The 13,020-nt window shown below is 30.1% G+C and overlaps 1 protein-coding gene across 1 annotated transcript in view; it reads right to left on the bottom strand.

Moving 5' to 3' along the window:
• Positions 1-2,199: 2,199 nt before the first annotated feature.
• The window catches only part of LOC145317096 (uncharacterized), a 40,971-nt gene continuing 30,150 nt past the window's right edge, over positions 2,200-13,020 (bottom strand). Inside the window, exons 5-10 of the mRNA XM_080158000.1 lie at positions 12,047-12,188; positions 8,566-8,643; positions 7,988-8,204; positions 6,792-6,912; positions 5,186-5,652; positions 2,200-4,948 (exon numbers count right to left, since the gene is read on the bottom strand). Of these exons, the coding sequence (XP_080014126.1) occupies positions 4,763-4,948; positions 5,186-5,652; positions 6,792-6,912; positions 7,988-8,204; positions 8,566-8,643; positions 12,047-12,188 (1,211 nt within the window). The 3' untranslated portion in view covers positions 2,200-4,762. The remainder of the gene's footprint in view (positions 4,949-5,185; positions 5,653-6,791; positions 6,913-7,987; positions 8,205-8,565; positions 8,644-12,046; positions 12,189-13,020) is intronic.

Below are 13,020 nucleotides of genomic sequence, written 5' to 3'. Positions count from 1 at the left end.
ATATATTAAATCATACAATTTTTTGATAAATTACTTATAAGTAATTAATAATTTTTTTAGCTTATTTGGCTTATATCCCAAATCATACAATTTTTTCATAAATTACTTATAAGCAACTAATCAAAAATTTTGCTTATTTGGCTTATATGCCAAATCATACAATTTTTTGATAAATTACTTATAAGTAATCATTGAAAATTTTTGCTTATTTGGTTTATAAGCCAAATCATACAATTTTTTCATAAATTACTTATAAGTAATCAATCAAAATTTCTGCTTATTTGGCTTATATACCAAATCAAACAAATTTTTGATAAATTACTTATAAGCAATCAATCAAAATTTATGCTTATTTGGCTTACATCAGCCAAATCTTCCATTTTGTTCATAAACTGCTTACAGGAAGGAAGGGATTAATTATTACTCCTCCTCCTTTTTCTTCATTTCAACTGATATAAGCAACTTTTACTATAAATTACTGAGTATTTATTTACTCCACCCTCTTTTAACTCACAAGTCAGACCAAATTGTTGTTGAATGCTGACATAAGTAAGCAATTAGTATTTATATGGCTTATCAGTAATTTACCACAAAAATGGCACAATGGCACATTTAAGTAAGCCAAAAAAAATGTTAATTGCTTACTTACACGGAATGGGATTACTAGGGTTACATTCCCCTAATGTTATACCCACTCGTTTTAGTTTAAGTGTGTTATCGAAATTTCAAGGTGCAGTCTGCGCACCCCCCGTGCCGTGGTAAAGCCCTGTGCATCAGGGATAAGGGATGGGAAACGTAAGAAAATATTATTCCAGGCCTATTTTCCAACTAGGCCTAAAAAACTAGTTTCGGGATGACGCAGTAGTTAGATTTGAAAACTATGAACAATGATGAAATAGCTATTATATGAATGCAAAGAAAAAAAGTATAGAATAGAATTCAGGTAGTTTCACCTATCATAAAATATAATAAAAACTTTTCAAAGAACCAATATGTTAGTGGCTTTAAGTAGAATCCCGTTATTACTTCGCCAACCCCCCCCCCCCCCCCATTTAAAAAAAAGTTTTTTTTGAGATGGTTAAATCTGATTTATTTTCAAACATTTTAAGGGGGGATCTACTTCACCCCAAAATTTGTATATAGAAATAAACACCGCTTTAGCTCCCCAGCTTTAATAAATAAATTAAGTAGAATTGAATAAGTACATGGGTAACATTCTATGAACTAATTGTTCCATAGCAAACATATAAATTAAGAATTTAAAAAAAAATTTATTTTACGTTAAATATTAACAGAAAAGTTCAATTAAGTGTGCAATAATTTTTACCAAAATTAATGAAATTTTTTTTTTAACAAAACACAGTACACTTTTATTTACATATTGAACTAGTTTTGTATTTGTGATCATTTAGATGGGTTATCAATTCCACATGAAATGTAACTTTTAAATTGTCTAAAGACATGAGTTTTTCACATTGTTCTAAAGTATAAAATGTTGAATCCTACTCAGTCTTCAAAAAACGATCTCTCAATTTATGTTTTGCTATATGGACATTTATTAATGTGTAAATTTAATAATGAGTTGATGTGATTGAATGTCATATATATTGTTGTCATTCTAATAGCAGAAAGTTTCCATTGTTGTCTTTCTAATAGCAGAAATTTATGTTTGGTTGAAATAATTTAGCCAATAATGAACTGGGGGACGCGTTTGTTATTAATTAATTGGTTAATGCTAAAAGCAAGTTTCAGGCTATTGGATATTGGCCTACAGCCAATAAGGAACTGGGGGAAATGAGTTGATTTTATAGGCAAAAAAGAAAAGTTGCCCCATCACTTTTAAAAGGAGGCTGAGACCTAATTTTCGGTCAGGTTTCCCATCCCTTATCCCTGCTGTGCATGCTTCTGCATTTATAAATATTTATGTTAAAGGTCTGTAATAAAAATGAGACAACCCTATGATTAACGACAAACCAGGCAGACAGACATAAATAAGGACATACAGTAACATTTTTTTATGAATAAACCTTAATGCAAAAAGAAAATGCACCCACTAATTTGGAACTCGCTAATTACCCATTACAGATCCGGCCCAAAAAAACAGCAGGTTTATTTCATGAGATTATAATTATACAAAACAAATATTCAATGTAAACTAGAATACTGTAGACAACAGATAAAAGAAGCACAAGTATTTTTTTTATTAAGAATTTATTGAGAAATTTTATAAATTGTAACAATGCTAGCTTCACATACAAAAATTCAACATTTAAATATAAAAAGTTTTACATAAAATACAACAAGTATAAAAAGATTACAAAGTTTACAAAGTTTATTTTTTAGTAGCGAATCAACTCTGTGAATAAAGGTTCGATTTAGTCGTCCATTTAGTCTAGAATTTGCCATAAATTTGAGAACTCCAAAAAATATTAATAAAACAGCTGCCACAAAATTTGTATAAGATTATAAATTATTATTAAAAACTTCGCTACGATTGATCTTAATTGTCTATGTTAAATATTTTTAAATAGGTTAATGTAAAATTACGACTAGAAATTTAGAAAATATTATATTATACTTTCTGTTTAATATTTTGATTTTAATATATTGTTATTTTATTATTTTTAGAGACAAATAAAATTTTAACTATTCACTAAATTTTGTTCCCGGGATGAGGAAGGAGCACTGAGATTTAATTTTCACTAATAAATCTCAGGTTTTACATCCCTCATCCCTGTTGTAAAACTATCTAAATAACATAAGTTATACCTAAACTATCAGAGGTTTGGATTCACCAATTTTAGCAAACTTATTATTATGGATGGGGTTTACAAACAGGGAGAGGTTGCTATAAATAGGGGAATTAAAAGAAAAGGGTTTAAATGATGAATTTAAATTGGCTAATATTTGTCCTTTGACTACAGTATGGTAGTCTATAAACAATTACAATAAAATAAAAATTAATAAAGGCATTAAATAATTAAAGCACATATAATTGAATCGCTTAAACATTAAACTATCATCTAATCACCAGGAATTTAATTTTAGAATTTTACTTGTCATACTAATAGTAACAAATGTGGATTAATTATAAATGGAACGAGAATATTACAGAGTTTTCGTAGTCCAGCTGTAATAGTTATTTATCGCATCTATTACAAACAGGTTTCCGCTGATATAAAAATGTTCAATTATAAGATTAAAACAAGTTTTGTTAGCCCCGAGATGCCGGATGCACGGGTTAACAAGACTGGTTTCAATATTATGATTGAACATTTTTATATTCGTAGAAAACTGGATATGATACGATATGATACACGCTTTTTTAGTATGACTTAGAACCGATTCTAATCCAACGGAAAAAAAATATACCAGAACCCTTAATCAATTTTTTAGTAGCCATAACCACTAACCTAACTGTTTATTAAATGTGTTTCTGAAGTCAAAGTGTATATAAAATGTACTATTAGTAAAACAATTTGTATTGAAGTTATTCCTTTGAAGGATAAAGGAGCTGAAGATCTACAAGTATGATGATATATACAATATAAAGAGGTATTTTTACATAACAATAATTGTTTTGAAAATAATTAAAATTGCAACTGTGGCTTTTTTCCTTTCATTGCAACATATTAAAAACAAATTATTTACAAATTAATATCATGGAATGTTTAAATTAATATCCTTAAATTTAGCAAATAAGAAATATAAGTCACCAGATAAAAGTTATAATGATCAAAGTTCATTATTTTACTTTGAGTGTGAGGATAAAAAAATTGAAAGGAAAAATATCTAAAATCAATTACAAATTTACTGAAAAATATCAATATAAAAACAATTACCTAAGTGTTTTAATTTCAAAGGTTTGTACGTTTTAATTTCACTAAAAATTGATAATTATAAAACACAAAATTATAAAATTTGAAATTTGGGACAATGTTTAAATTATGACAAAGGCCATTATTATTATTATTTACTACGAAGAAAATTAATAAAATTTTACCTTTACCAGTTTAAGATTTTATACTTAGGGAAACCATGTTAATATTCGAGGCAAAATCAATACTTTGTAGAACTATGAATTAAAGCCTTACAAAAAGGTAGGTAATGGTATATCGTTTTTTTTGAAGGATATGCGGAAAGTGTAATGAGTGACGTCATTTTCCATCTCTTTTTAGGGGTTTACTTTCGCACTTCACCTCTCATCCTTCCTTTTTAGACGTATTTTATGACGTCACACATGACACTTTCCGTATATCCTTTTTTAAATTTTCAACCTTCACAAAAACGACGACGATATTGGGACTTTAATTAAATTTAATAGTTTAGCAAAAACAAAGATAAAAATTCTAATACTGATTTACAAAATATCATAATTTACTTTTTATTTTAATCAAATTCAAATACAATTTTAAAATTTGTAAATTTTACTTTGATACCTATCTATTACAGTATCTACAATTTTTAGAAGATTTTTTTACAACAAAATTTTGATATTTACAATTAATTACAGATATTAAAAACAGTTTTAACAACATATTAATTTATGTACATTATGAAGTCTTAAATTTTCAAAATTTGACTAGATACAAATACAATTGCGTCCAATAATAACCAAGCTTCTTACAACAAGGGGAAAGGAAATAATTGAAATTGTCACATGCTCTTTGTAAATATGCAATAGAACAGACTAACACGTAAAAATTGTAGAGTATCTTCAAAACTTCAAAACAACATCCTGAAACGATGCTTGAGAACAAATTTAAACATAATCAATTTGAACAGTGACTGTATCCCTTCTCATCTGAGCTCCCTTCATGATGATACTGACAGCATCGTTGAATATGGAGACGAAAGCTCTCCTGATGTCAGCACTGCACAGACAGTAGATGTAGAAGTTGAGGGCAAAGTTCAACAGTTCCAAATTGTTAGCCACTGCTCGAAATACCTGCAAGAAAAATTAAAATGATTAAAATATTTTTCTTTTCTCTCCTTGTAGAATTTCTTGTCTAAATTGTACTCTCCCTCTCTATCTCTCTCTCTTTCTTTCTTTCTCTTTTTTTTTCTCTCTCCGTTCTTATTTCATATCTCTTAAAGTCATATCCAATTTCTCTTTCTTTATCATCTCCTCCTCTCCTAAATGAAATCCCTACACCCATAGCAAGACCAATAAGTACAATCATACCTGGAATCCTAGATGATTATCAAACTTGACAGAGTAAAGAACAGACAGAACAGCTGCAGGAGTGGTACAACATACAAATAATACAACTATTGATATCAACACCATCACCAACATCCTTTCCTCCGCGCTCTGCAAAGTCTTCCGCCTTAATGTCCGCCGTCGCGTCCGGGGCGGAGCCGCTGCAGCTGCCAGCATAACCGGAACCGCTGACCCATTTCCATTTTCAAAATGTTTTTCGGGTAAGCATTCAAAGTCGAGGCTGTCGCGGCTGTTGCCGGATGATGGCTCCGGCGAAGGGGTCCTGCTGTGCCCCGACAGGCCAGGGACGGTCAGGTGAGGCCCACCGCCATTGCCGCTGGTCGTGGAGCTGGTCTGGTTGGTGGAGGATGTGTTCTGGCTAGAGGAGGGCTGAGGAGACGAATGGGCGGAGTAAATGTTATGAGAGATCTCGGCCTTATTCACTTTTCCTAAAAAAAAGTAAAAAAATATGACCAAATATAGACATAGTATATCACCAATAATCCGTTAAGAATATTTGGATGCAATTTTTTTTATTTTTTCAATGCAAATAAACCCTTGAATATGACTTATACGTCGTTTAACTCTTTTAATTTAAAACAATTCGCAGGCGCGGTGTTTCGGATATAAAACCTTTTGTATTTATATTGCAGCTTACTGTCCGACTCATTCTGTCAACCAAAGATTTAGTTAAAGTGCTTTTAATATTTTTAAAATACAATGTACATATAAAATGTCAAATCTTTTTAATTTAAAGGTCGTACAATGTTTTTTTTTCTAATACGACAGTGTGTTCCTAATCTGCTATTTAAGATAGCCTATCAAAGAACTTCTGGTCTATAAATGACTTTGTCCGTCTGTCTTTTTTGGTACTTCTCTGTAATACATCGATTAATTATGGAAAATGTGATTTTTCTCAGCTATTGTCAAAGATAGACTTCCAAAATTTTGTGTGATGATTCATTTATCAAATAAGCTTTTACTTTTGGATGTTTTCATTATTGTTTCTCTCATTTTTATGATTTTGAATATAATCTAAATATATCAATATATTTAAACATTATATACAATATGCAAATAGCTTTCTTTCCTCTCATCTTAAATTGATTGCTGCAATTTTTTGAAATTGGATGCTGTAAGATTTGTCCCAGATTACAAAGTACACAACACATACAAAATTTAATGCTTTTTATTTTACTTGTGGTTTTAGATATTTTCAAACTTTTTAAATTAAAAGAAAAGTTTTGACAGGTTTTATACCTTTTTTTCTTTTCTATATTTAAAAATTTGTACAGCTTTTATTTTCTGTTTGAAGCAAACGCGTGTACAGGGTTATATGTAGAAGGGGTGTGTAAGCCTGGAAGATAAAAATAGGGGAATGCACGCAACCACATTTTTATTCTAAAGGGGGGGGGGGTGTTGACCTTGATTTTTCTTAGACAGGGCGCATTCAACCAACCAATCCCATTTCATAATAAAATCCTATATCAAAGAAAAAAGAGAAATCTCCATTCTTTCAAATCTAAGCCCCTGGAGGCTTATCATAAGTTACTTGCAGTGCAGTGTTTGAACTAAAAATGAAAATTACCTTTTAATGCCTGGCGCTTTCTGGCAATCTTAAGAAACTTGTGGATAATGAGTGCGTTCAGGATAGCCAGTGCTAATATAGGTCCAACTCTTAGTAATACTTCACTAATTACCACATATACCTAGATATAATATAATATTTAATTATTATGTTCAGGATAAGTGCTAATATAGGTCCAATCTTAGTAATACTTCACTAATTACCACATATACCTAGGTATAATATAATATTTAATTATTATGTTCAGGATAGCCAGTGCTAATATAGGTCCAACTCTTAGTAATACTTCACTAATTACCACATATACCTAGATATAATATAATATCTAATTATTATGTTCAGGACAGCCAGTGCTAATATAGGTCTAACTCTTAGTAATACTTCACTAATTACCACATATACCTAGATATAATATAATATTTAATTATTATGTTCAGGATAAGTGCTAATATAGGTCCAACTATTAGTAATACTGCACTAATTATCACATATACCTAGATATAATATAGTATTTAATTATTATGTTCAGGATAAGTGCTAATATAGGTCCACTCTTAGTAATACTTCACTAATTACCACATATACCTAGATATAATATAATATCTAATTATTATGTTCAGGACAGCCAGTGCTAATATAGGTCCAACTCTTAGTAATACTTCACTAATTACCACATATACCTAGATATAATATAATATCTAATTATTATGTTCAGGACAGCCAGTGCTAATATAGGTCCAACTCTTAGTAATACTTCACTAATTACTACATATACCTAGATATAATATAATATTTAATTATTATGTTCAGGACAGCTAGTGCTAATATAGGTCCCACTCTTAGTAATACTTCACTAATTACTACATATAACTAGATATAATATAATATTTAATTATTATGTTCAGGACAGCCAGTGCTAATATAGGTCCCACTCTTAGTAATACTTCACTAATTACTACATATAACTAAATAGATATAATATAATATTTGATTATTATGTTCAGGATAAGTGCTAATATAGGTCCAACTTCACTTATCACTACATTTCCTTATATAAAAGTAACAGGATGCCTTTGAGTCTGACTGTATGTACCGAAGGATTTCTCTTTTATATACATCTATATTTCAATATCTTTTTTTGCCTTAATGTTTTGCTTTTAATTTCAGACGTTAGACTTCCAAATTTATTTCATTACCTTAAAAACCATATTTTCAGAAATGGCGAAATTTTCTTGCGACGTCCAGACACAGGTCACGTTAGCTTCGCTTCCGTCCACACCTATGCTCCGTCCGTTAATTGTGCTTTTTATGGCACAGTCTGGCAACTCTGACGAACATTCAGTGTCGGGGGTACACTCTGTCGACCCTGTTGTCGTACACAGGGCTTGGCTTGTAGAATTTATCCAAGTACATCTAAAAAAAATTCTTAAGTATAAAGTAAACTTAACCTTTATATCAAATACAAAATCTGATAAATCCTTGTGAAGCTCATTATAGTGCCTATTAAAAAAGTATATAAATCTAAAAACTTTTGGCCAAAGTCTCCCGAATGACGTCATATTAGAATATATTATCTTTTATAGGTACTATAAAGTTCATCATCATTTTTTCTACGCTGAAAATCAAACATCACTTCAGATTTATCTTTTTGTAGCGTATCGCTCTCTCTTTTTCTTCCTATTCTAATAAGTACATCACAGCGCTTTTTGCACCATTTTTAATACGGTTGCTACCGACCAACAAACCACCCAATGCATATGTATAATTGTTTTACCTTGATACAACCGTGTTCTGGAAGCACAGAGGAATGTGTAGAACAGATCCGCCAATAAATGACCCGATTATGGATAAACTGAAGAAAAAAAGTTTGTGTTATTCTTTATCGTATACTCGTGGCTTTCCAACTACCATCTCAAGGCTCTTCATTCGAAGGGGGAAGAGGGGGTATAGATATATAGCTTAAACCCGTTCCAAGACTCGAATCTTAAAATTATATAGCATTAAACTAACTCAAAACCTAAGTGAAGTTTACCCAAATGAGAGAACCCAATCGTTTCAGTAGTTATTGAGGTCTTAAGCTTCATGCAAAAAAAAACCATATATACTTTATATAATAGGATATTGAATAGATATATACTGAGTTGCATTTGTGGCCGTATGTGTTTGTAAAATATACTGGCACCCAAAGTTTGAACTTGCGTACTTGATCGGTTAGTAAAAACTAACAATGTCCAAACCTTTTGACAAAATTATAAATTACAGAAGTTTAACTTTGTTTGCCATAATTCAAGGTACTGTACAGTGTACATCATTATTTTACCCTCTTAAAAGCTAAAAGGAAAGCTAGTCTTTCAAAAAGTGAATCCTGATGTTCTAGTTTTAAAATATGTGCACTATTCTATCAGATTATCCTTTTACAGAGAATTATTATATTGCATTATTAAATTAGCATTATTTGGAATTTTTCAATATATAAAAATAATTTTCTATTCACTCTACCTGTACATTTAATTAATGAATTAGTAAGCAAAACAGACCCGTAGATAAACAACATAGCAGGATTCATTTTTAATTTAGATAATGATTCTACTTAATATACATCTATGTATATATTTGCCAAATTTTGAAAATATTTTTCGGATTAATTTAATTGAATTCTTGGTCCAAGGCTAAAATTAATTAGCTGGACTGTAGATAAAACTAAAGAATTGAAAATAAGATAAGACAAAGTAGTCTATACTTGAAAATATTTTTCTCGAAATCTGACGTAATTCAGGGATGGGTAATTTTTTCAGGGCTCGGCAGCTGTGCGTCGGCTGTGTGTAAGCCTTAGTGAATGCGACATACTATAACTTTAAGATTTGGCTGACTGTCAGAATTTTATTTTTATACACTTAAATTTGAGGCTTATGTCCTGATAGTCGTAAGGAGTGTACCCATCTGATTCAAATACACTTAAATCAGATGGAAATCAATTATATGGCATGTAGGCTATTAATCATAGGTGGAAAATCTAAACGCAAAAAATTACCATAGTACCTAAGCAAATTAAATTGCATATGATTGAATTAACAAATATATTTTAGCTGCTAAAATCAAACAATCCTTTCCAAAATATTTTGAAAACAATGAAATTAAGTATTTATAAAAACAAAGCTATTGGTAAAAAGCAAATTAAAGCAAAAGTATCTTATGTGATAAAGTTACTTTAAAAGATTATTAGAGTTACCCATCAATACTGACTTGTCAAGTTATCATCCCTTTAAAGATAAAGTCTCATATATCGTGGTCGTCTCTTTATACACATTAGAGAACTACTTAGGATTAAATTAAAAATAAAAGTTGTTAGTTTCCATTTAGGATGGAAATAAATGGAATATTTTATGTTGTATTTCAGGGAGGGAGGGGACATTTGGCTGCTTAAATCACTAGTCTCGAAAGTCTTATAATAACGTTTTATATTGGTTTGCTTAACAACCTTGGGGACTTTTATTTAATTTTGATTGGTTGGTTCATTTAGTTGAGTGTCCAAACGTTTAACAACTAATTTTAATCTACAAAAGGGGTAATGTTGTGTATTAGGGATATTTATCAATTTACCGGCCATTGTCTTATCCCTTTATATCCCTGGTTGTAATTGTTATTTTGTCAGCTGGAGTGTAAGAGTTGTAATTACTAATCTATGTAAATATGTTTAATATATTTCCAGTTTAATACACAAGAAAAGATAATCTTTTCATTTTTCTATCTTTAAGCTGATATTTTACTTTTTTTAAACAAAATTCTTGTGAATTTTCCCCTTGGAAATATGCTTTTTATTCTACAACTCACTTCGTATTCGTTTATCCTTTTGGACCGTATCATCCTTATCTATTAAAAATTAAAGATACATGAACCTGTACAAATAAATTCTGTTACATTAATTTAATTCTAGGTATAAAACCAGACAAATATTTGGTTCCTGAAACCTTTATAGTTTTACTCCAGTTTACAAAATAAAAGCATAATATTATGTCCTATTGTAAGTGAATCAACATAGCCCCCCCCCCCCCCCCCACCGGCCCCGAAACTCAAAACATGGGAGAGTGGATTCTTCCCACACAAAACAAAAACCAGAGTCCTTTAAAATATTGAGTGTTGAATCAAAATCTGTTAAAATGAAAATCCTATCTACTACTTTTTGCAAGATTTTTTATTTTTGAATATTTTTCTCCACTTGTATTGTATTTGATTCTACCAAAAAATATTTTATTAAATTTTTCATATTATTTTCTTCTGAACATATTTGTTTTTATAAAGTTTCATTTCAGTTATTTGAATTAACTGCGTTGCTAATATCATACTTATAAAACTTTTTTTGTTGGAATTTTAATACAAGGAAAATTAAAGAAAAGAAAATATGAAATTCTTCCTACCAGGATGTCCATGCCACTGGGAATATATCCCTGCTGGGAATACAAGGTACAAAGACATCAATTTTAGCAAATTAATTTGATTGCTAGCGTTTGTATATACACCACCTCCTCCCATTCAGACCTACCATTAATTTTAAAAACAAAATAGGGAAGGGGGGAGGGAGGTAACTGTGTCCAACTAAGTCATTTCGGGAAATTCCCAAAGTATATTTTATGAGCTCTTTATGTATGAATCCTATTTCAAATACTCTGAATTTTATATGATAACAAATATTTTCAAATTATTCAAAATTGTTGTTATTCCTGATATAACACACATCATCATCAAAATAAAACTTAAATCTATTCTCAGAAATTTATATGGGTCAAAAGCAAATTTTTAAATCAGGGATCGTAAGGGATAAGATAATAAACGAAAAATAATTGTGCACCCCCAATAATGAAAAACAAATAACCACTTATTTGTGCATCAAAAATATTAGTTTAAAAGTTTGAATATTTCTAGTTTGATCCAACCTTTCAAGATTCAATAAAAGTACCTTGAGCCAACGAATGAGAAAACGTATTTATAAAACTACGCAGAATCTTAATAATTCATATTTACACTAATGTAATGGATCTTAAAAAATTAGGCAATCGAAAATAAATTGATAAAAACAACCCCTTATGCAGATCAAAATTATAAGTCAAACTTAATCAAAATTTAGTGATAAACCCCAAAGTTTAATTTTGAATATTTTAAAGGAATAAGAACAAATAGATATTAAAATATCACACAACAAAAAATTTAACAGAATCCTAGGAGAAATAGTTTTCAGAAAATGTATTGAAAGACTTTACCTGGCATTCTTGTGCGTGTGAATTCTTTGGAACTGTGTTGGCTTATAGATTGAGATGTATCTGTTGACAGTCATACAGATGATTATGTACACAGAGCTCGCCATGAAGGAGTTGATCATTGGGATCTTCATGTGAGCCTGGCGTATCCACAACATTATTATTATACAATATGTAAAAAAAATAGGATGTACTTATGGTATTTTGTCTTTTGGGAAGTCAGTAAATATTGGACCAATTGGTATTTCGCCAGAAGGGATTCTTACTATAGGACCTGAGCAGATCCCCTTTGTCAAGTATCTAATATTCAAACACTTTTTGTTTGGCTAGTTGTTTTGCTTCTAGCTTCTAAAGAAGAGCAAGAAAAGTCAAATAGCTTGAAACTACTTAAAATTAAAAGCTCAGCTTATAAGTACAAACCACTTCGGACCAGAAATTTCCGAGGTCATAAGCTCCAGACAAAAATACCTTAATACTTTGTATTGTAGGATATTGAAATGTTTTCAAATTATGTAGATATTTGTTGTTTAACAAGATTTATAATATTAACACAAAACACTTAAATAATTATACTTTGTGGTAAAATTGAAATATTTAAATACATATTAACAAACAATGATGGAAGTATCCATAAAAAAACTCAAGCACAAAATGTACAAAATTTCTGGTTTCAATTTGAGAGTTGCTATATACTTTCTTAATTATACCTAAACAGGATGATACACCATGCAAAGGTTGCAATTGATCAGAGGTAGATTCTTTTAAAAAATTAGGGTCGCTGCTCGCTGGTGAGGCAAAATTGTTTTTGTAAAAAATCCTCCAAAATCATATTAAAAAATTACAAAAATTAGACAAAATCTTATGTTAATTACAACCCTTTTATGATTTTACTAGCGGCTACGCCCCTAGAGGCCTCTAGTGGCACTTTAAATGTTTTTGTTTGTTAAAGTTTCTACGATAATTTTTTACGTACGATA

This window comes from Acartia tonsa, chromosome 4 (genome assembly GCF_053477335.1).
Source record: "Acartia tonsa isolate MP-2025a chromosome 4, ASM5347733v1, whole genome shotgun sequence".
NCBI lineage: Eukaryota > Metazoa > Arthropoda > Copepoda > Calanoida > Acartiidae > Acartia > Acartia tonsa.
The sequence above is the reverse complement of the archived record's forward strand: the minus strand, read 5'-3'. Positions and strand labels throughout refer to the sequence as shown.